The 24,664-nt window shown below is 49.4% G+C and overlaps 1 protein-coding gene across 7 annotated transcripts in view; it reads right to left on the bottom strand.

The window, feature by feature from the left end:
* Nucleotides 1–24,664, bottom strand: part of dgkza (diacylglycerol kinase, zeta a) — a 922,143-nt gene that overhangs the window by 257,615 nt on the left and 639,864 nt on the right. For all 7 annotated transcript variants that reach the window (XM_038807436.1, XM_038807432.1, XM_038807431.1 and 4 more), the window contains 3 exons: nt 22,677–22,750; nt 11,089–11,200; nt 3,807–4,006 (listed from right to left, as the gene is read on the bottom strand). In XM_038807436.1, the coding sequence (XP_038663364.1) occupies nt 3,807–4,006; nt 11,089–11,200; nt 22,677–22,750 (386 nt within the window). The remainder of the gene's footprint in view (nt 1–3,806; nt 4,007–11,088; nt 11,201–22,676; nt 22,751–24,664) is intronic.

The following is a 24,664-nucleotide window of genomic DNA, read 5'->3' as shown; positions in this document are numbered from 1 at the left end:
CGCACGCGCACACCCTCTCCACGCGCGCGCACACACCCTCCACGCGCGCACACACCCTCCACGCGCGCACACACCCTCCACGCGCGCACACACCCTCCACGCGCGCACACACCCTCCACGCGCGCACACACCCTCCACGCGCGCACACACCCTCCACGCGCGCACACACCCTCCACGTGCGCACACACCCTCCACGTGCGCACACACACCCTCCACGCGCGCACACACCCTCCACGCATGCACACACACCCTCCACGCATGCACACACCCCCTCCACGCGCGCACACACACAACCCACACACACACCCCCCCTCCACACACACACAGACACCCTCCACACACACACACCCACACCCTCCACACACACACCCACACCCTCCACACACACACACACACCCTTAGCCCACATACACAACCACCCCCTCCCAACCTGCACCCCCTTGCACACACCCCCTCCACACACACACACACACCCCACATACACAACCCCCCCCCCCCCCCCCCCCCCCCCCCCGGCACCCCACCACACACACCGTCATACAAACACACCCCATCACCCACACACATACACCCACCTTTCACACAAACGCACACCGCCACCTGCTGCACACATCCACACCAACGCACAAACACACACAGCTCTGAGAAGTCACACAGACTCAAAACGCTAACTCTGGTTCTCGCTGCACAGATGCTGCTGGACCTACTGTTTTTTTCAACATTTTCGCTTTTTAATATCACCAATTAGTCATCTTCACCGCAAAGCAGTGAAGGATATATCAACTGCCTGAGTACATATTTAAAAGCTGCCTGACTGATATCTTTCCTTTGAAGGAACTGATGCATCACACACATGCATTCTCCGAAGGCAGTGTCTCTGGAAGGTAGTCAGCAATCTGAAACGTTAACGCTGTTTCTCCCTCCACAGATACTGTCAGTCCTGCTGAGTATTTCCACCATTTCCTGTGGTCATTTCCGATTTGCGGAATCCATAATATTGTCCTCCTAGAAGCATAACATTCACCCTCTGGAACACATTTACCATCATGTTATTGCCTGTCACCCCTACCTGTCAGCAGTTACCAAGCATGGCCAGAAAATGGGGAGACAGGGGCTTAGTGGTCACATCACTACGACAGTAATCCAGAGTAACCCAAAATTAATTAGTTAATAAAAATCAGGAGTTGAAAGTTCAGCTCATAATGGTGACCATGAAACTACCATTGATTGTTGTAAAACCCCATCTGGTTCACTAATGTCCTTTAGGGAAGGAAATCTGTCATCCTTACCTGGTCTGACCTTTACCTGGTCTGGCCTACATGTGACTCCAGATCCACAGTAATATGGTTGCCTTTTAACTGCCTTGTGAAAATGGCCAAGCAAGCCACTCAGTTCAAGGGCAATTAGGCAACAAATGCTGTCCTTGTAGCGATGCCTACTGCCCAGAAAACTACCTACATCTTCGACTTCTCTCAATTCGTTTCCCATCCACAGCAGGATCACCTGGATAGATTGGTGGAGGGGAGAAGATAAAGAATCTGGGCCCCCCTCACACATTCCTGTCTTTCATCTTGACCCCTCCCCAGCTCCACCTCTCCTGTTTCAACCTTCCTTGTTTACCGCACATCAGGACTTACAGGTGGGGTAGCTGAGCCTGAGGGTTAACATCTCCTTTGCTCAGAATGAAGCACAAACATCACCATTATGTCTACTGCCTCCTTCTGCATTCCTAGGCTTGTGCACTCCCCAGAACTATTGCATGATCCTGAAAATAGCATTAACATGTCACCAATACTGTGCAATAAAAACATCGGGACTCATTTTGACTGTGTGATGGTACAAAGTAAGTGATGGTCAATCAATATTTGGATTTATGTTTCCCAATGCAGTCAGTGGAAATACAAAGCTTGAGAGATGCAAAATGAATTGCTGTATGTTCCACACAATCAGGCAAAGTGAACATCAGCCACCAGTTTGATTTATTGGAGAAAAGCAAATTACTGCGGATGCTGGAATCTGAAACGAAAGGGAAAATGCTGGAGAATCTCAGCAAGTCTGGCAGCATTTAATCCTTTGCTGTAAATCAGTGGTCCTGATAATAATAGTGCGTTTCTTGGGATAAATGGGGTAAACTCAGTCAGGAAGGTTACTGGAGATTCTATTGGCAAATCTTACACATATTTCATTGTGCACTGAATCAATATCAGGAACAATAATACAGAGACCTTCTCACTGGGGCTAACCTGCAGGATTTGAGTTATAATCACCCACTACTCCCTTGATGCCTTGTGCAAGTGGCTGTCGACTTAAAGATTTTTAACAGGAGTAATTACTCACATATAGAATCTGATCATCCTTTCTCTTTCAGTTTGCTTGTCTTAAAAATATAGTCAGATTTCAGCTGTAATGACAAGATCATTAGGGAACTAACTGGTTGGGAGGAGTAACTGAGCTGGAAGGCTTGTACAGTAATGTCATTAAGGAACAATAAATCTGCTGATTAAAATTGCAATGCTCAACTGAGCCTGGGGTCTGAAATTTGAATGTTAATTCTGAACTCTCACACACTTTAATACCATTATGCTGTGAACCAACTTCACAACAACAATAACTCACATTGATATAATGTCTTTAACACAATCAGATGTTCTGGGGCACTTCACAAAAGCATTATAAAACAAGGTATAAAACCGGGCCACTTGAGGTGACATTAGGTCAGGTGACCAAATGTTTAGTGAAAGAGGTCAGTTTTATCTAGTGTCACAAAGGAAGAAAACAACGTGTAGGGCAGGAAAGGTTTAGGAGTGAATTCCCGCGTTTTGGCCCCAGGCAGCTGGAAGCATGCCCAGCAATGATTGAGCAATTAAATTGGGAATGCACAAAATACAACTTAATGCAGTACTCTCTCCTTCTCATTCCTTCGAACCGAGAAGGCATTTTACGCTAAATCTTGTGGCAAGTGAGAGAAATGGGGTCCCCATTTCCCACTGCCTCAGGAAGGCAGACAGCATTATCAGAGACCCCTCCCACCCAGGCATTGCCTTCTTCCAGACCCTTCCATTAGGCAGAAGGTACAGAAGTCTGAAGACCCGCACATCTAGACATAGGAACAGCTTCTTCCCCACAGCTACTAGACTCAACGACTCCCCCTCTGACTGATCTGTTCCCTGTACGAGGACTATTCACGGCGCCTTATGCTGCTCTTACTCATGTATTTGCTTTGTTTGGCCCCTTGTTCCGCACTGTAGCCAATCACTGTTTGTTGATGTACCATTTGTCAATGTTTCTGTTGATTATTCTTTTTGTCTACTATGAACGTATGGTGCATGTTCCCTCGGCCGTAGAAAAATAGGTTTCACTGTACTTCGGTACATGTACTTCGGTACATGTGACAATAAATCAAATCAAAATCAAATCAAATCAAACCAGTCTACGGCCGCTGTTGAGCATGATGTTACCTAGGACAAATCTGTCACAAAATGGCTGCTCCCACAATGCCTCACACTACATTTTCAATCGGTGGGCTTTTATTCTAGTAACAGGAAAAGACCCGTCGCTCTGACAAGCTTACCCCCCATTGCCATGGAATAACCTTCCCTCTGTATTCTAACACTCAATTCCCTCTGCCAGCAATGTTCATCTAATTGACTCATTGAAAGCATCGCACACATAAATAAGAGGGGGCCAGGAAATTAGGAAACTAGCTTTGTCTTTTAAAAAAATGTAACATCACATGACTATTCCAGGGAATCCCTTTCCCAACAGAAGTTGCTAAATTGTCATGATGGGTTTGTAATGATACTCACTCATTGAGCAGTGGAATGGACGTCCTCCTCTTGGTCTTCTGGACCATGTTTGCCTGATTCCGCAATGAAATGTGAATAACAGAGGGTGCGAGCTTACACGGCTCCCCATCCACCTGCATCGGAATCGACTTGTACGTTGTTAGTGTCACTTCACGGCACTGGTTGAGCCGTTCCCCATGTCCCCCAACATGCAGAGCAGCCTGGTTTACAATACAGATGGAGAGAAAGTCAATTCAACAAAAGCATCAGGTGTCGATGAGAAGGGGAGAGTTAAAGGAACACAGTCAGCATCCGGTTACATTTCTTCAACAGGTACGGTAGTCACTTTAAGGACCTCGACTACAGGTTGCCAGAGCAGACTCCATCGTGAACCAGAAAAGTGACCCTGCAACTGGAAATTAATTTATAGTCCAGTTAGGGAGAGGTCACTCAGAAATCTGAACAGGAAACGAGAATTGTATCATTTGAGGAAATCAGACCAGATAATATCTGAAGAATCTTTTGTCAGGTGTCAAGTGCGGAATAATATTTGAACACAGGACTTCTGTTGGAAATATGTAGGGGAACAGTCGCACAAGAGGCGGCTCCCACCAGAAAACTTTGTTTAAGCCTTTCTCGCCAGATGTTTGGAGGAGGTTTTGGCTCAAGTTTGTTTTTAATCGATGGGTTAAGTATCCGCATCAAGGGGATGCCCAATAGATACCGGACTAGGCAGCAGAAAAAGAACAAGCACTGAATTTGGAAGCTTTGAGAGTCTTGTCTGGAAATAAAATGGCCGAGACTGCTGTGAAAGCACGGTGCACTCCACTAACTGTTCAGATCTTAGAGGTGGAACTACAGAAATTACGTCGGGAGGTCTTGGTGGAACATGAAAAAGCGATTGAGGTGGCGACATCCTTGATTCCAGCAGCCTTTGTTAAAGTGGACAAGGTGGTGAAGGTACATGTTGTGGAGCTGAATGAGGTGGGGGTGGCTCTGTCCAGGCAGAGTGATCAAATCACCTCCCTGGAAAACCCTGGAAAGGGATTGGCACACTTTGCGGCCGATAACAAAATATTAAGGACCAAGGGGGACGACTTGGAAAATCGGTCTCGTAGACAGGAATTGAGGGTGGTTGGGTTGCTGGAGAGCCCAAGCCCGACAAAATTAATGTCACAACTGTTTTGGAAGATGGTGGGGCGGGGGCAAATGGCAACCTGCCCTCAGCTGGATCGTGGCCACAGGTCGCCGAGGCAGAAGCCCCGTGCAGGTGAACCACCGCGTGCAATCGTGCACGTCCGCAACTTTCAGGACAAAGGAAGAGTGTTAGGGTGGGCAGAGGATGACCATGATTGCCGATGGGAGGGCCATGCAGTGGGAATTTATTAAGATGTTGGAGCGGAGCTGGCCAAGAGGTGTGCTGTATTTAATAAGGCCAGGGCTGCGTTGTGTCGCAGTAGGGTTTGATTTGCCGTGGTTTAAACCGCATGCCTCCGCTTACTTACAAAAATAGAGACTATTACTTTGAGGCTCCACAGGAGGCTGAAGCATTCATGGAGAGACATGAACTAGGGTTGAGATTAATGTCTTTCTTTGGTATTGGTTGGATGAGGTTTCTATGGAGGTGCGTGGGTGATTTCTAATAGTTGATGGGGCGTTTACTGGATGGTTGTGGAATTTTATTTTTAAATGGGTAATTGTATTGTGGGAGTTGGAGGGATGAGTATTGATTCTTGTTCATGTTTCTTTCTGTGATTTTCATCTTCTCTCTCTCCTTTGGAGATAACAAAGCTGGTTTTGGGCAGGGGGCTTGTTGATATTTGGGAATTTTGACGTATGGCACTTGGGAGGGGGGCGGGGGGGGGGGGGGGGGGGGGCGCACCCGGCTAGCTAAGATGGTTAGTTAATCGGAGCAAAGAGATGGGGATAGCTGCAGCTCATACAGTGGTAGGGTGTGGGAGGCTGAAAAGTATGAGCTTACGGGTTTTGTTTTTGTGTTGAATGGGGTTGGGGGGGTGGCGGGAAGAGCAGGAAGGGGAGAGTTTTTGGTTGCCTGATCAATGCTGGCTAGGCTTGTTGGGAGTGGTGTGAGTGGAGGGTTGGATGGGTTTGTTTTCTGATGTTGGTTGTTCTTTGTTCGGTTGTTTTTGGGGCTTTGGTGACCATCTTGGGTAGGCCTGGTGTCAGCTCTCCTTCAGAGATTGCTAGATTGCCTCACAGGAGAGAATGGCTGACCCTGGTACGAGAGGGGGTAGATGACCCCCCCCCTCCCCATCCAGTGGTCACATAGAACGCGTAGGCCCGGTGAAGACATCCAAGATATCTGCGCACCTCAGGGGTTTGAAGGCCAATGTGGTGCTGTTGTAGGATACCATTTGTGGGTTGAAGATCAGTTAAGGTTGCAGAAGGGTTTGGTGGGCAGGAGTTTCATTCGGGTTTTTACAGTGGGGCTTGGGAGGCAGCGATTTTGATTAGTAAGAAGGTAGCTTTTTCGGCGGCTAAGTTTTTGATGATCTGAATGGGAGATATGTTATGGTGAGCAGGTTGTTGGTGGGTGCCATGGTGGTGCCGATCAATGTGTATGCCCCAAACTGGGCTGACAGCATTTTTAAAAATAAGTTTAGAGTACCTACTTATTTTTTTTTCCCCAATTAAGGGGCATTTTTAGCGTGGCCAATCCACCTACCCTGCACATCTTTTTGGGTGGTGGGGGTAGAACCCATGCAGGCATGGGGAGAATGTGCAAACTCCACACAGAGTGACCTGAGGCCAGGATCGAACCCGGGTCCTCATCGCGCCGCTGTGGGAAGAGACAGTTTTCATCAACAAGTTGCTTTCATTGATTCCCGATTGGGGCTCGCACCAGCTAATCCGTGCATAGGATCCTTGATTGGTTAAGTATAGGCCTAAGGCTGTAAAGACTTTCAGGGTTGGCAAAGGTACTTCTGGCCTTCATACTGCAGATGGAGGAAGCAGACCCATGGAGATCTTTACATCCAGATGAAAAGGGTTTTTCCTTCTTCTCCCAAGTATATCAGGTATATTATAGGATCGAGTCCCTTGTGGTAGGTAGGTCCCTGCTGCCAGGGGTAGTGGAGTGGAGTATTTGGCAATAGTGATCGCTGGTCATGCTCCGCATTTTGTGGATTTGGACCCCCGCCCCACCGTGAAGATTGGATACGTCTTGGCTGGTGGATAAGGGATTGTGTGAGAGGGTTTCCTCCACCACTGAGGAGTATCTGGTGTTTAACAGAATGTGATTTAGATTTATTGACACATGTATCGAGGTAGAGTGAAAAATATTGTTCTGCGTACAGTTACTACAAATTCGTACATGAAAATCATAAAACTTACGGTAAATACATAGACATAGATATTGAGTGAAGCATACGGAGTGCAGCCCTACTTAGTAGAGAAGATGTGTGGGGAGATCAGTTCAGTCCATAAGAGGGTCACTCAGGAGTCTGGTAACAATGGGGTAGAAGCTTTTTTTAAATCTGTTTGTGCGTGTTCTCAGACATTTGTATCTTCTGCCCAATGGAAGAAGTTGGAAGAGAGAATAACCCCGGTGGGAGGGGTTTTTGATTATGCGGCCTGCTTTACCAAGGCAACGGGAGGTGGATGGGAGGCGGTTTCGTGTGATGGACTGCGCAACATTCACAACTCTCTCTAGTTTCCTACGGTCTTGGGCCGAGCAGTTGCCACACCAGGCTGTGATGCAGCCAAATAGGATGCTTTTATGGTGCATCTGTAATGAAGTGAGGAGATTTCACTTTCCATGTTGTGGGAAGCTTTGAAGGCGGTTATTAGAGGAGAGATGATTTCTCACAAGGCACATAAGGAGAGGAGTGGAAGTGCGGAGAGGCCGAGGTTGGTGGATGCCATCCTGGAAGTGCATCACCAGTACTCAGTTAATCAGACGCTGGAACTATTGGCAAGTCGAAAGAAGTTACAGTTGGAGTTTGGGCTGCTGGCTGTGTGCCAGCTACTACATTCGAGGGGGGCTTTGAATGAGCATGAGGAGAAGGCCAGTTGCCTGTGACAACTGCGGTTTCTCGGGAAGCAGGTGAAGGACTCGGGTGGCAGATTCGTTTCTGCACCTGTCAAGGTTAATGAGGCTTTTGAGGTTTTTTACTGTGACAAGTCAAGAGCCCCCGGAAGACGGGTTTTCAATGTTCGAGTTCTTGGATGGTTTGTCTATCCCAGTGGTGGAGCAGGAGTGAAGAGATGAACTGGAGCCCCGCTGGCCTTCGAGGAGGTGATAAAACACATGGGTCTGATGCAGTCAGGTAAGGCGCCAGGACAGAATGAATTCCCGACCAAGTTTTATAAGACGTTTCCAGGATAGCTGGCCCCTTTGCTGTTAGAAATGTTTCAGGATTCAATGTCTCAGGGGACGTTGCCGGCCACATCAGTGCAGGCATCGATCTACTTGATCTTAAAGAAAACTAAGGATCCGACAGAGTGTTGTCGTATCATCCTATTTCATTACTGAGTGCAGATGTGAAGTTGTTGGCAAAGGCATTGGCTATGCGCCTGGGGCCCTGCCGCCTCGGGGTTGCATCGGAGGAGCAGACAGGGTTTGTTAAGGATAGGCAGTTACCGGGAACTGTTGGGAGACCGCTTAATGTTGTTTTGTTCCCCTGTCCAGCTCCTGAGCCGGTCGTAATTATTTCATCAGATGCGGAAAAGGAATTTGATAGGGTGAAGTGCGGTTATTTGTTTGAAATTCTCAAGAGGATTGAATTGGCTCTAAATTTATAGCTTCAATCTAGCTTTTATATAGGGCCCACACTGCAAGCATTCATGTGAATGCAATGTATTCAAAGTATTTCCACTTGATGAGAGGCACGAGATAGGGGTGTCCCCTGCCTCCGCTATTGTTTGACTTGGCGATTGCGCCTCTTGCCATAGCGTTGAGATCATCCACAAACTGGAGGAGGGTTGGGGGGGGGGGGGGGGGAGTGGAGCATGAAGTGTCATTATATGCAGAAAATTTGTTGTTGTATGTGATGGACCCTCACGTCAGTGCAGTGGAGATAATGAAACTGTTCGGGAGGTTTCTTGGGGTACAAATTGAACTTGGGCAGAAGTAAATACTTTCCGATGAATCTCCCAGGAAAGGGAGCAGATCTGGGGAGGTTGCCCTTTTGCCTGGCCAAGTTCAGCTTCTGTCATCTGGGAATCTGGGTGGCCCATGACTGGGACTCATTCCATAAACTGAATTTTGGTGATCTGATGGAAGGTGGCGAGGGCGGACCTGTGGAGGTCAGAGAACCTCTAGCTGACCTTGGTGGGCAGGGTTCAGTCGGTAAAAATGAATATCCTCCCGTGGTTTTTATTTCTGTTTCAATGCCTTCCAATTTTCGTTCCTAAATCTTCCTTCGTGAAAATCAGTAAAGTGTTATCTTCTTTTATTTGGGAGGATGAGCCCCCACGGATTCGTAGGGTGTTTTTGTAAAGGGATAGGCAGTCGGGGGTCTGGCTTTACCCAATCTATCATTTTATTATTGGGCAGCAGATATGGAGAGGATACTGGGGGACAGAATGTGTGTGGGGATGGATGGAGGGAGGTGCCTGCAGAGGCTCTAGCTTGACAGCCTTGGTTATGACTCCTCTTCTGTTCTCTCTGGCTAAATGGACTTCCAGTGCGGTGGTGGTGCCCATCTTGAGAATATGGAAACAATTTAGGTAGCATTTTAAACTGGGTGCTATGTCATTGCTGGCTCCAATCTGTGAGAATCAATGTTTTGTGCTGGTGCCCTTGGGCTCGGTATTTGGGACCTGGAGGGAGGAGGGGCTGGAATGGTTTGGAGATTTATTCATAGATTGGAAGTTTGCTGATTTTGTGGAGTGGATGGGCAAGTACCAGCTCTCGAGAGCTAACCTGTTTCGGTATTATCAGGTACGCCATTGTACGCAAGGAGATTGCTTCCTACCCCTTGGCACCTCCGCCCTCGTTGATGGATAGAGTTCTTTTGATGGTGAATGTCGGGGAAGGGAAGATATCAGGGAAGACATTTATAGTCGGCTTGTGTCGATGAAGCAGGTTCCACTACAGGAGGCTAAGAAGAAGTGAGAGGGGAGCTGGGCCAGGTGTTTTGGGGGGGGGGGGGGGGGGGGGTGCGCGGAGCGAGGCTCTACAGATTAACTCCATCTCCCACCTCCTCAAGTGCTGGCTCAGCCTGATTCAGAATAAAGTGGTTCATAGGGCTGGTTAGGGGCTGGTTTAGCACACTGGGCTAAATCACTGGCTTTTAAAGTAGACCAGGGCAGGCCAGCAGCACGGTTCAATTCCCGTACCAGCCTCCCCAAACAGGCGGCGGAATGTGGCGACTAGGGGCTTTTCACAGTAACTTCATTGAAGCCTACTCATGCCAATAAGCAATTTTCATTTCATTTTCATAGGGCACATTTGACCAGGGCACAGATGAGTGGGATCTTTCGGAAGTAGCTGATAGATTTGAGTGGTGTTCCCGGGATCGGGAGCATCATACGCACATGTTCTAGTCTTGTTCCAAGCTTCTGAGCTATTAGGTCTACTTCTTCAGCACAATATCAGGAATTCTTGTGGTTACGTTGGAGCCTTGCCCTTTGGTATCTATCTTTGGGGTTTCAGATTTACTGGAGCTGCAGAAAGGGGGGGGGGGGGGGGTGTGACCGGGGGCAGACAGATGCTCTGGCCTTTGCCTCGCTGATAGCCCGAAGGTGGATGCTGTTTGGTTGGAAGTCTTTGGTCCCGCCCGGTGCGCGGCATGGTTAAGTGACCTGATGGAGTTCTTACACTTATAAAAGATTAAGTATACCCTGCGAGGGTCGACGGAAGGTTCTATCTGAGATAGCGACCATTCATTTCACACTTCAGGCAGCTGGTCACCGTCAGATGTTGGGGGTGATGGGGGGGCGGTTTATTCTTTTGGGATCTGTTTTTTTGGGGGGGGGGGTTGAAATATTGTAACTGTTGTTTGAATATGGTTTGATGGTGTTACATTTGAAAAACTGTTCTTCATAAAAATATTCAAACACAGTTACAGGAAACATCCACACTTACAGGAAACAAAGGTAGGAAAATGGTCCTCAAGCTTAAATCAGCCATGGTCTAAGTGAGTGACAAAAGAGACTCCAGGGACTGAATAGCCAATTCTTCTTCTGCGCACTCTCCTGGGCAACGTTGATGGGTCCCAAGGAGGATCCTGAACTGTGCTGTTCTTACTGTTACTGATTGACCAATAAGTACAAGCAAAGAGGGCTCAGCATGCCACTGTTAACAGAGGCCCAAGGATCTAAGGAAATCGAGACGTACCAATGATGCCATGGTGAAGCCAATCACTTCAATGCAGCCATCGTCATGGCGCTGTGGTTCAAAATCATGATGCTCTCCTGGATTCCCCCATGGCACAGTGCCCGCACAGTACCTGCAAGTACAGTACAGCAATGAAAGATGCTGTTGTGGAGTTTTAGGAACACACTTTTTAAAGCAATCACCATATACATCAGTGGATCAAAGTTCAGCAGCAGCCACCTTCATTTTGTGTTCTCATTTGGATTGTGGAGATTGGCGGGAATTCAAACCCTGCACCTTTTGACTTTAGTTTCTAAATGGGGAAATGCTCAGGAAATCAGAAGCTCAAAGGGACTTGTTCACAATTCTCTCAAGGTTAACGTGCAGGTTCAGTCGGCAGTTAGGAATGCAAATGCAATGTTAGCATTCATTCCAGAGGAGGTTCACAAGAATGATCCCTGGAATGAAGAGCTTGTCGTTTGAGAATGGTTGAGGGCTCTGGGTCTGTACTTGCTGGAGTTTAGAAGGATGAGAGGGGACTTCCGGTTGCGGCTACGCGGAGCGAAGTCGCACGTTCGGCAGCTCCCGCTAGAAACTGACTTTTGGGCTCTTTTTAGGGCCCCCAACGGAACTTTTTCGACGTCACCCGGTATGGGAAGGAGTCAGCAACATTTCCCCAGCGGTGTATGGCCTGGACCAGGAGTGGGGCGAGCAAAAAAGTGGCAGCAAAGCCAAAGCAGGAGCGAGGGAAGAAGCACAAGATGGCGGCGGGCGGAGACCAGGCGGCATGGATGCAGTGGGCGGAGGGGCAGCAGGAGGCTCTTTAGCGCTGCTTCAGGGAACTCAAAACAGAGTGGCTGGAGTCGATAGAGGCTTCAATTGGTAAGCTACTGGAAACTCAGAAGGCCCAGGAGGTGGTGATCCGAGGGGTCCGGCAAAAGGTCTCCTAAAACAAGGATGAGATCTTAGGCCTCGCGTTGAAGGTGGAGACGCACGAGGAGCTCCATAAAAAATGGCAGGAGCGGTTCGAGGAGATGGAGAATCGTTCGAGGCGGAAAGATCTGCGGATCCTGGGCCTCATGGAGGGGCTGGAGGGGTCGGACATGGGGGCCTATGTGGTCATCATGTTAAATTCGCTGATGGGAGCAGGGTCCTTTCAGGGGCCCCTACAGCTGGAGGGGGCCCCACAGAGTACTGGCGAGAAGGCCCAAGCCTAATGAGCCGCCGCGGGTGGTGGTGGTGCGGTTCCACCAGATGGCTGACCGGGGGGAGTGTGTGCTCAGGTGGGCCAAGAAGCAGCGGAGCAGCAGATGGGAGAACGCGGAGGTACGGATCTACCAGGACTGGAGTGCGGAGGTGACAAAGGAGAGGGCCGGGTATAACCGGACGGCGGTGCTACACAGAAAGGGAGTGAAGTTCGGCATGCTGCAGCCGGCGCGTCTGTGGGTCACCTACAAGGACCGACACTTTTACTTTGAGTCCCCGGAGGAGGCGTGGGCCTTCGTACAGGCTGAGAAACTGGACTCAAACGGAGGGTTGGGTATGGGGGTTCGCATGTAGCTGTGTTACATTGTGAGGGGGGGGTTCTCTGTTTATTGAGCTGGGAAGCGCGGGTTTTTTCCCGTGCTGAGAGCGGTGGAGGGGGGAGGAGAGCCTGCTGGTGGGCAATGGGGGGGGGGGGGGAGGGGAGGTGAAGCCCCACGGTGGGAGGGGTCGAAGGAGTGGCGGGAGTGGCCGAGGCAGCAGGAGTCAGCTGACTTACGGGCAGCGCCGGCCCTAGGGTTGCTGGCGCCCCGGGCAAGCTGAACTTAGGCGCCCTTGGGGGGGGGGGGGGGGCAAGGGGCGAGGGGGCCGAGGGGGGGGGGGCGGACCCGAGGGGGGGGGCGGACCCGAGCGAGGGGGCAGGGGGGGGGGAGACAGAGGGTGGGGGGGCGGGGGGAGCGGACCGAGCGGGGGGGCGGACCCGAGGGGGGGGCGGGGGGGCGGACCCGAGGGGGGGGGCGGGGGGAGCGGACCGAGCGGGGGAGCGGACCGAGCGGGGGGGGGGACCGAGGGGGGGGGGCCGCCCTGGGGGAGGGCGGCCACCGCGCATGCGCTGGTTGGCACCGGCCCAACTGCGCATGCGCGGGACCCGAGTCTGGCGCACCCTAGCACATGGCACCCCGGGCGACTGCCCGATTTGCCGGTGCCTTGAGCTGGCCCTGCTTACGGGAGTGCAATGGAGGGAGGAACGCAGCTAGGGGGGGCCCTAGCCGGGGGGGGGGGGGGGGGGGGGGGGGGGGGCACCAGGTTGCTGCTGCAATGGCCAAGAGGGAGCTGGAGCAGGTAGAGGAGGTCAGGATGGGGGTCTGCCGCTGTGGGGAACGGGCCGAGTGGGGGGCGTGGGCACGTGGCGGGCTGAGAAAGGGTAATGGCTAACCGGCGGGGTGGGGGGGTAGGTAGCCCCCTGATCCAGCTGATAACCTGGAATGTAAGGGGACTGAATGGGCCGGTCAAACGGGCCCGCGTGTTTGCGCACCTGAAGGGGCTGAAGGCAGATGTGGTCATGCTTCAGGAGACGCACCTGAAGGTGGCGGATCAGGTTAGATTGCGGAAGGGATGGGTAGGCCAAGTGTTTCATTCGGGGCTGGATGCAAAAAAATCGGGGTGGGGTGGCGATCCTGGTGGGAAAGAGGGTGTCGTTCGAGGCGTCAAACGTGGTGGCAGACAGCGTCGGGAGGTATGTGATGGTAAGCGGCAAGCTGCAGGGTGGAGTGGGTGGTGCTGGTCAATGTATACGCCCCGAATTGGGACGATGCGGGTTTCATGCGGCGCATGTTGGGCCGGATTCCAGACTTGGAGACGGGGGGCCTGATAATGGGGGGGGGGAGATTTCAACACGGTCCTAGATCTGGCACTGGATCGATCCAGAAAGGGTAGGAGGCCAGCGGCGGGTAAGGTGCTGAGGGGGTTTATGGACCAGATGGGAGGGGTTGACCCATGGAGGTTTGCGAGGCCGAGGGCCAGGGAATTTTCATACTTCTCCCATGTGCATAAGGCCTATTCCCGGATTTATTTTTTTGTTATGAGAAGGGCGCTGATTGCGAGAGTGGAGGATACTGAGTACTCGGCGATAGCCATTTCTGATCATGCCCCGCACTGGGTGGACCTCGAGCTGGGGGAGGAGAGAGACCAGCGCCCGCTTTGGCGCTTAGAGGTGGGGCTGCTGGCAGACGAGGAGGTGGGCGGGCGGGTTTGAGGATGTATCAAGAGGTACCTGGAGGACAACGATAATGGGGAGGTCAGAGTGGGGACGGTCTGGGAGGCGCTGAAGGCGGTGGTTAGAGGGGAGTTGATCTCGATTCGAGCCCACAGGAAGAGGAGAGAGCGGAGAGAGAGGGAGAGGCTGGTGGGGGAGATGGTGAGGGTGGACAGGAGATACGTGGAGGCTCCAGAGGAGGGATTGCTGAGGAAGCCTCCAGGCAGAGTTTGACCTGCTGACCACCAGAAAGGTGGAAGCTCAGTGGAGGAAGGCACAGGGAGCGGTGTATGAATATGGGGAGAAGGCGAGCAGGATGCTGGCGCACCAGCTCCGTAAGCGGGATGCGGCCAGGGAGATTGGTGGAGTTAAGGATAGGGGAGAAAATGTGGTGCGAAGGGGGGTAGACATTAATGGGGTCTTCAGGGACTTCTATGAGGAACTGTATCGGTCTGAACCCCCAGCGGAGGGGGGGAATGGGGTGCTTCTTGGACCGGCTAAGATTCCCGAAGGTGGACGAAGGGCAGGTGGAGGGGCTGGGGGCGCCGATTGTGCTGGAGGAGTTGGTCACTGGGATAGGGAGCATGCAGTCGGGGAAGGCGCCGGAGCCGGATGGGTTCTCGGGCTCTGATTTCCTTGATCCTTAAGCGGGACAAGGATCCCCTGCAGTGTGTGTCATGCAGGCCGATCTCACTCTTAAATGTAGACGCCAAGCTGCTGGCGAAGATTGTAGCCACGAGGATAGAGGACTGTGTGCCGCAGGTTATCCACGAGGATCAGACGGGGATCATGTAGGGCAGGCAGCTGAACACTAATGTACGGAGGCTCTTGAATGTTATAATGATGCCGGCGGTAGCAGAGGAGGCAGAGATAGTGGTGGCGCTGGACGCAGAGAAGGCCTTTGATAGGGTTGAGTGGGGGTACTTGTGGGAGGTGCTGGAAATGTTTGGGTTCGGGGAGGGGTTTGTCAGGTGGGTGAGGCTGTTATATGAGGCCCCGAATAGGAAGAGGTCGGGGTATTTTCGGTTACACCGAGGGACGAGGCAGGGGTGTCCCTTGTCCCCCCTGCTCTTTGCACTGGCAATTGAACCCCTGGTTAATTTATTTTTCTCGTTTGTATACACCGGGGGGGGGGGGGGGGGGGGTCTGTTCTTTCTGTTCTTAGTATTTTTTGTTATTAATATTGTGTGAAAATTTGAAAATTTGAATTAAAATTATATTTAAAAAAAAAGGATGAGGGGATCTTATTGAAATTTACAGGATACTGCGAGGCCTAGATAGAGTGGATTTGGAGAGGATGTTTCCACTTGTATGAAAATCTAGAACCATACCATGATAAATTGCCCTCGTGTTCAAAAGGTTAGGTGGGGTGATTGGGTTGCAGGGTGGGTTGTGGGCCTAGGTAGGGTGTTCTTTGAGATGATCAGTGCAGACTCGATAGGCCGAATTGCCTCCTGCACTGTAGTGATTCCATGATTCTATTCTATGATTCAGAGTGCACAATCTCAGACTAAAGGGACGATCCTTTAAAACAGAGATGAGGAGGAATTTCTTCAGCCAGAGGGTGGTGAATCTGTGGAACTCTTTGCCGCAGAAGGCTGTGGAGCCAAATCACACAGAGTGTCTTTAAGACAGAGATAGATAGGTTCTGGGTCAATAAGGGGATGATAAAAATATCAGCCATGATTTAATGGCGGAGCAGACTCGATGGGCCAAGTGGCCTAACTTTGCACCTATGCCTTATGGTTGGGGGGGGGGGGGGGTTGAGAGAACATTACCATAAGGTCAAAGGCACACTCTTGGTTCCAAATGAGAGTGAAGTCACTTATCTCTTCCCAGCCAATTAGCAATCTTGTTAAACCTGATCTTTAACCAACTAGAACATACAGTGCAGAAGGGGGCCATTCGGCCCATCGAGTCTACACTGACCTACTTAAGCCCTCACTTGCACCCTATCCGCATAACCCAGTATCCCCTCCTAACCGTTTTGGACATGAAGGACAATTTATCATGGCCAATCCATCTAACCTGCACGTCTTTGGACTGTGGGAGAAAACCGGAGCACGCGCAGGAAACCCACGCAGACACGGGGAGAACGTGCAGACTCTACACAGACAGTGACCCAGCAGGGAATCAAACCTGGGACTCTGGCGCTGTGAAGCCACAGTGCTATCCACTTGTGCTCCTGTGCTGCCCACCATGGAGAAGATTCTTCCTCTCTCCTCCCCCAATGCCGGCCCTGAAGGGGGAGGCGGTGGTGTAGTGTTATTGTCATTGGGCTAGCAATTCAGAGAGCCAAGGTAATGCTCTGGGAACCCAGGTTCAAATCCCACCACGGCAGATGGAGGAACTGAATTCGATCAATAAAAATCTGAATTAAAAGTCCAATGGTGATTGATCCTTAAACCATTGTCGCAAAAACCCATCTGGTTCACTAATGTCCTTGAGGGAAGGTAATCTCTCATCTTTACCTGGTCTGGCCTACATGTGACTCCAGATCCACAGCAATGCGGCTGACTCTTCAATGCCTCTGAAATGGCCTAACTAGACACTCGGTTGTTCCAGGCTGCTAAAAGGTTTATGAGGAGTGAAACCAAACTGACTACCCAGAATTGATTTCGGCACCAGAAACGACAATGGCAAAACCAGCCCTATCGACACTGCAGAGTTCTCCTTCATAATACCTGGGGGCTTGTGCTAAATTGGGAGCACAGTAGCACCCACAGAATCATACCTTACAGACAATATCCCAGGCACCATCATCACCATTCCTGTCTCACCAGCAGGATAGACCCAGCAGAGGTGGCGGCAGTGGTATACAGTCGGGAGGAAGTTGTCCTGGAGTCCTCAACATTGATCCTGGACCTTATGAAGTCTCATGCCACCAGGTCAAACATTGGCAAGGATACCTCCTGCTGATCACCACGTATTGTCCTCCCTCAGCTGATGAATCAGTACTGTCCCATGTTGAACACCACTTGGATGAAGCACTGAAGATGGCAAAGGCGCAGAATGTACACTAGGCAGGGGCGTCAATGTCCATCACTAAGAGTGGCTCGGTAGTACCACCACAGACTGAGCTGGCCAGGTCCTAAAGGACATAGCTGCTAGACTGGGACTAGGCCGGTGGTGAAGTAATCAACTAAAGGTAAAAACATATTTGACCTCATCCTCACCAATCTGCCTGCTGCAGATGTATCTGTCCATGACAGTATCGGTAGAAGTGACCCCCGCACAGTTCTTGTGGAGACAAAGTCTCATCTTCACACTGAGGATACCCTCCATCGTGTTGTGAGGCACTACCATGGTGCTAAATGGGATAGACTTCGAACAGATATAGCAACTCAAGACTGGGCATCCATGAGGCGCTGTGGACCATTATTAGCAGCAGGATTGTACTCAGCCACAATCTGTAACTTCATGGCCCAGGATAACCCCCACCCTACCATTACCACCAAGACAGGGATCAACCCTGGTGCAATGAAGAGTGCAGGAGGGCAGCATGCTCAGAGCAGCACGAGGCATACCTAAAAATGTGTCAACCTGGTGAGGTTACAACACAAGACTACTTTTGTGCCAAACAGCATAAGCAGCAAGTAATAGACAGAGATAAACAATTCCACACCAACAAAAGTACCCAATTCATTTCTTCCAACTAAGGGGCAATTTAGCGTGGCCAATCCACCTTGCCGGCCCATCTTTGGGTTGGGGGGGCGAAACCCACGCAAACGCGAGGAGAAGGTGCAAATGGTCACGGCTGATCCTCTATCTCAACGCCATACTCCTGTGCTCTCCCCATACCCGTTGACACATTCAGAGTCTAGAAATCTATTTCTTCCTTAAATATATTCAGCGATATGGCCTCCATAGTCTTCTATGGTGAGAAATTGCACAGGTTCACCACTCTCTGAGTGAAGAAATTTCTCCTCACGGAGTCCTAAACGGCCTACTCCGTATCCTGAGACTGCGTATCCTGAGACTGCGTATCCTGAGACTGCGTATCCTGAGACTGCGACCCCTTGTTCTGGAACCCCCAGCCAAGGGAAACAACATTCTTGCATCCAGTTTGCCAGAATTTATAATGTTTTAATTCGACCCCCTTGCATTCTTTTAAATCCCAGTGAATACAGGCCCAGTCGACACAATCTCTCCTTATTTGACAATCCTGCCACTCCAGAGATCAGCCTGGTGAACATTTGATGCACTCCCTCTATATATATATTTATATACATACACACACACATCTGTATCCTTTCCGAGATAAGGAGACCAAAAGTGCACACAATACTCCTGTACAGCTCCAGTACGGCATCCTTGTTCCTGTACTCAGGTCCTCTTGCAACGAAGGCCAACATACCATTTGCTTTCAGTGACTGAGTACAAGGACATCAACATTTCCCAATCTATCACCATTTAAATAATCTGCCATTCTGTTTCTTCATTCACAATGGATAACTTCGTATTTACCCATGTTATGCTGCACCTGCCATATATTTGCCCAATCACTCAACATGTCCAAATCGCTTTGAAGCCTCTCCATCATTGACACATAGTAGCAGCATGTGCAGTGTACAAGATGCACTGTAGCAACTCACCAAGACTCCTCAGACAGAACTGTCCAAACTCACAACCATTCCCAAATAGAAGGACAAAGGGCAGCAGATACCTGGGAAGCCCACCACCTGGGGGTTCCCCTCCGGGTCACTCACCACTGTTTGGAAATATCTCGCCGCTCCTTCACTGTCGCTGGGTCACAATCCTAGAACTACCTCCCTAACAGCACTGTGGGTGTACCGACACCACATGGACTGCAGCATCTCAAAAAGGCAGCTCACCACCACCTTCTCAAGGGCAATTAGGGATGGGCAATAATTCCTGGCCTAGCCAGCGATGCCACATCCTGTAAATGGAACAAAAACACTCCCCATTGTCCAGAGGGGGCATCAATGGTTCTTAAATGTTTTCACCTGCTGAGCACTTGTGGCAAAAAGACCCTTCGGACCACCAACCAGACGTCCCCAAGCTGCTTTCACTTGGTAAGTAAAAAAAACTCATCGGAATGAATGGGAAGAAATCCATCTTTGATGAGACAACAATGAGGTGATGTCTGGTTCAAAGTTGAAGAACTTTAGTCTCCTGTCGGGCGGCCCGTTCAACCCATTCCTCTTCTTTGCTTTCAGCCCACTAGTGTTGAAAATCCAATTTCACAGTTGTATGTTGTAGCAGGAACATCAAGCCGGTTCAGAAAACTGGTGCTACTCATACTTATGATGACACGCAGGTGATCGGGATGAGGATTTGGGACGATTCTCCTATGTGGTCTTCGTTGTGGCGTTACGCATCATTTCAAAGTAGCCCATGGACCACCTTCAGGACCCTCACGAACTACTGAGATCCACTACCAGAGGATCTGTCATCATTCTAAATGTCACCTCTCAAAGATATTAATGATTCAAGACAACTTCAAACTTCTGCTGATGGAGCTCCAGCGTCAAAAATTGCACTTCTAGCATTTCCTGTTCCCAAAAAAAATCAACTTTGAACATGCCAGTCATTAAAAATGAATTTTAATCTTTTCCAGTGTTCCTGGAGGATATGTTTTACTCCTCTCTCTCTGGTAGACAGAAAGAAGAAGAATGGAGTGGAAGGGTGGATGAGGAAAGGAATACCCATGACTATCACCCGTGTTTAACCGAGTCAGACAGTCGGAGGGGGTCACACACCTCTGGAGATAATGACAGAAAACTACAAACCGAATGAGACAAGCAATCTCTTCATCCTGGTTAATATAAACGATCGAACTCAGTCCACTTTCGAGTCCAAAAAAAAAATCTTTCAAGACATTTTTTTCCCCCTCTGGAGGCAGGCAGACGGATAGATTGAGCAAATTAGTATAATTGCACATGGATGATGCACACATGGAAAAGCAGCAGCATCTCGACTGGCAAAAAACAGCCACTGACCCGAGTGGGCTAATCTACTTCAGTGCTGCTGATGTGTGCAATTTGCTCTGCCAAACCTTACTGGGACTCACAGAGCCAGCAAACTCAATTTGTACCAGCTCAATAAAGCAGAGTGCTGCTCGTCTACCATCCCACCCAAATCAACACAGCTCCCCTCCTACCAAAATTGACGCAGCTCCTCGTGGTCTCTTCGCTCAAATCACAGGCATAAATCGAAAGAGACAAACGGCATCTACGCAACCTTCAGATCAGGTTCCATTTTCTTTGACCTACTTTTCCCCAGATAGCCCAGTCTACACCCCAATTCCTATTCCCAGAGTTGTATCCCATTCCATAAACTAAGCGAAGGAGAGAGGCAGCCTGTTTTCTCTCTCTCTCTACACCCCCCCCCCCCCCCCAAATTTTCCTACTGATAATGATCCAGGTGGCACCTCATCTGGAGATCTAACTAATTGAGCACCTGAACAATTCAATGTGCAATTGGTAAAGCAGGGAGCTCCTACCACCATGTTACCCCAGGCTGGTGCCCAGTACAGGCCAGAGGCTTCACTGCAGGATGGGTGAAAAAAATAATCAGAGCAACTAGCACCCTGGTCTGCTCTACTGTCTCCTAATTGTTATGATGTGGCGATGTCGGCGTTGGACAGGGGTGGGCACAGTAAGAAGTCTTACAACACCGGGTTAAAGTCCAATAGGTTTGTTTCGAATCACTAGCTTGTGATTCACCTGAGGAAGGAGCAGTGCTCCTAAAACCAGTGATTCGAAACAAACCTGTTGGACTTTAACATGGTGTTGTGAGACTTCTTACTGTGCTCCTAATTGTTAGTTAAGGAACTGAACTAATCAATTCTCCAGCCAGCCCACTCAGCAGGAGAGTTGTATGGCACAATGAGAGATTAAAAGCTACCTTTATAAATGGTCAATGTGGCTTTTCCAAGTGGCGGATAGGTGCCAGGTAGAACATCATAGAAAACAGGAAGCCAGAAAAACTGACAGTCCACTACAAATGGAACACCACAATTTTCCCCCAATGTCACGTACTGGATACTTAGATACTTGAGGCTGAAAATAAAATAATTCCCTCTAGGCTCAAAGCCTGTTGCTCATTCACTGACGTTTAGACATTAAACTCCCGATAAGTGGTGTTATTCACTCACTTGCCTTCCTGCAGACCCCAATCTGCTCTTAGTTTTTTAAATTCTTTCACAGGCTAGGCCAGCATTTACTGCCCATCCCGAATTGCTCTCGAGAAGGTGATGAACTGCCTTCTTGAATCGTTGCAGTTCATGTAGTGTAGGTACACCCACAGTGCTGTTAAGGAGGGAGTTCCAGGATTTTGACCCATCAACAGCAAAGGAACGGCGATATATTTCCAAGTCAGTGAGTGACTTGGAGGGAAACCTCCAGGTGGTAGTGTTTCCATGTGTCATCTGCTCTTGTCCTTCTAGATGGTAATGGTCTTGGGTTTGGAAGGTGCTCCTTAAGGAGCTTTGGTGAGTTCCTACGGTACATCTTGTAGATGTTACACATGCCTGCTACTGTACGTTGAGGAGAGAGTGAATGTTTGTGGATGGGGTTCCAATCAAGTGGGACTATTTGTTGATGATGGTGATAAACTGGCATTTGCATGGCGTAAATATTACTTGCCAGTTGTCAGCCTAAGCCTGGACATTGCCCAGGTCTTGCTGAAAATGGACACAAACTGCTTCTAAGCATCCCCACTTCTGGTCTAAGGATAGAGAGAAGATCATTGATGAAGCAACTGAAGATAGTTGGGTCTAGGGCACTACCCTGAAGAACACCTGCAGTCAAGTCCTGGGCTGAGATGATTGACCGCTAACAGCCACAAGCATCTTCCTTTGTGCTCGGTATGATTCCAGCTGTTGTTTCAAGAAATCCCAGCTTGTGAGAAAGTTAAAACACTGGGCAGCTCATCACTTGAGGCCATTGCATAAACTAAATCTTTTCACTGACACACAGTGGCCAAAATTCTCCGGCCGTTCGCTGGCAGCGGAAATTCCTGGTCCCGCTAGCAGCGCACCCCCGACCGCATGTTTTACGGCGGCATTGGATAACTTCAATTGTAATTCCCATTGGCAGCGGCAGGAGCAGAGAATTCCACCGCCAGCGAACAGCGCGCCATCTCCTGCTGATGAGACACATGCAGCTTGGAGGCAGAAGAATCGTGTTCAGTGTTTCGGCAAAGCTGCGTGGAACACTGAACACCACAAATCTCAATGGCATTGTTTCAACTGGCCTGGCATAGGCCTTGATACAAACCCAATGCCCAGAACGCGAGGGAGAAATACAGAGGGAATTCATCCAGCCAATATACTGACTGGCAACATCTTTGCATCCTACGCACTGGGCAGCTCAGCTCACTAGAGGTTTGGTATTAAGAACCTTACCTTGGAATGTTCAGGAATACAATACACTGGAGCTTTAGGTCCTGAATCTTGGACGTCAGGTCTGTTCCATCACACTGTTAACAAGCAACAGGAGAAAGGTCAGGTTAGTGAATCAACCAAAAGGGCGACAACATTTTTGTTTGTGTGATGCTTCTGATTGAGACACCATTCAGCCCTTCACCACTGAAGTCTAAAATGCCTATTTATAGCAGCTTACAACACTTCCTTCGGTCCCATCCCCACCCAACCCATCCTAATCCTTGGTCATAATGTGGTTATTAACCTCTTTGATTATCCAGTGTTTAAACTGGGATTGGAATGAAAACATTAATTTGAATATACATCTATAATCTACTGGAACTGTTTTACAAAACGTTCCCGTGTCACCTTAGTAAAAGCATCTTCAACTCGGAGCAGACCTTATTAACGTGCTCAGGAGACCATTACAAAAATGATGTGAATGGAATTGGCGGGAACCTATTAACTTGGACACAAACTGGTTAAAAGATTGGGGACAGAGAGTTGGGACAAATGGGTTTGAACTTCAATTGACAGAATGCTACTGCTCCTTTGCCCATCTCACCTACTTTCCCTTCTTTCAGTACACATCTCGTTTCATTCACTACCACCCATGTTCGCTTTTCAGGTGCTGGCTCTCTTATTCTAATCTGACATCACCTCTTCAAGGGTTATGAGGAGAAGGCAGGAGAATGGGAATGAGAAAATTTCAGCCATGATTGAATGGTGGAGCAGACTCGATGGGCCAAGTGGCCTAATTCTGCTCCTATGTCTTATGATCTTATCATAATCAAAAACAACTATTGACTCCATCATCCTGACAAATCAGCATCCCATCTCCATTTCCCCGTCCTTCAACTTGGTGTCACCTCCCAAATCCGTGCTGATCTTTCCAGAAATTCCATGTTCAAATCCCCCCAATCAGGTTTACGCCGGTGTCAAAGTTACAAATGGCTTCCTATATGACCGTGACAATGGTAAATTATGTCTCCCCTCGTCCTTCCTGAACGTTCTGCAGCTTTTGACACAGTTGACCCCACCATCCTCGTTCAACGTCACTCCACTGTTGTTCGGCCGGGTAGTAATGTTCCTGTCCGATTCCATTCTTGCCTAATCAAAGCCAACCTTGCAACAGCTTCACTTTCTGCTCCCTCAGTTACCTCTGGAGTTGCCCAAGGATTTATCCCCAACCCCCACTTTCACATCTCCATGCTGCCCCTCAGCGTCAGCTTGTGAAAATACAGCATCATTTCCATGTGTATGCTGACGATACCTAGCTCGAACTTGCCATTGACATTCCCTCTAAGCTGCACGGACGCACGGCCACTCTACAATTTGGAACCTTCCATGCAGTCAACAAGCAGGTCGTGCCCTTTAAGATACATGCATGTGTGGCTGCACACAGAGTGCAGAGTGCAACAGGGCCGCAGAGTGCAACAAATAGAAATTGTGTGAAATTAGGCAACGCTTCCATTTTAAAATTCTCATCCTTGTTTTCAAATCTCTCCTTGGCCTCGTTCCACCCTATCTCTAATCTCCTCCAGCCTCCCAAATATCTATGCTTCTCTAATTCTGCCACTCTTCAGCATTCTCGGTTTTCATTGCTCCACCCTTAGTGGCTGTGCCTTCAGTTACCTAGGCCCGAAGCTCTGGCAATCCCTCCCTAAACCTCTCTACCTCACTTTCCTCCTTGAAGATACTCCTCAAAACCCAACACATGCACCAGCTTCACATGGCTCAGTATCACATTTTGCTTTATAACTCTCCTGAATTTTGTTTTATATAATTTTGTTTTGTAACATTCCTGTGTAAAACAATGTAGAACATTAAAAAACTGCTATATAAGCACAGGTTATTGTTTTTGTAGTGCTGTTTCCCCAATGGCCTACACAGGGGCCTCTGATTTCATTTTGTATTTTTAAAGAGTTTGGATGAAGAAGTAGAGAGCCAGACGTGTAAGCTTGCTGATG

This window comes from Scyliorhinus canicula, chromosome 9 (assembly GCF_902713615.1).
Source record: "Scyliorhinus canicula chromosome 9, sScyCan1.1, whole genome shotgun sequence".
NCBI classification, from domain to species: domain Eukaryota; kingdom Metazoa; phylum Chordata; class Chondrichthyes; order Carcharhiniformes; family Scyliorhinidae; genus Scyliorhinus; species Scyliorhinus canicula.
This window is presented reverse-complemented; position numbering and strand designations above follow the sequence as displayed.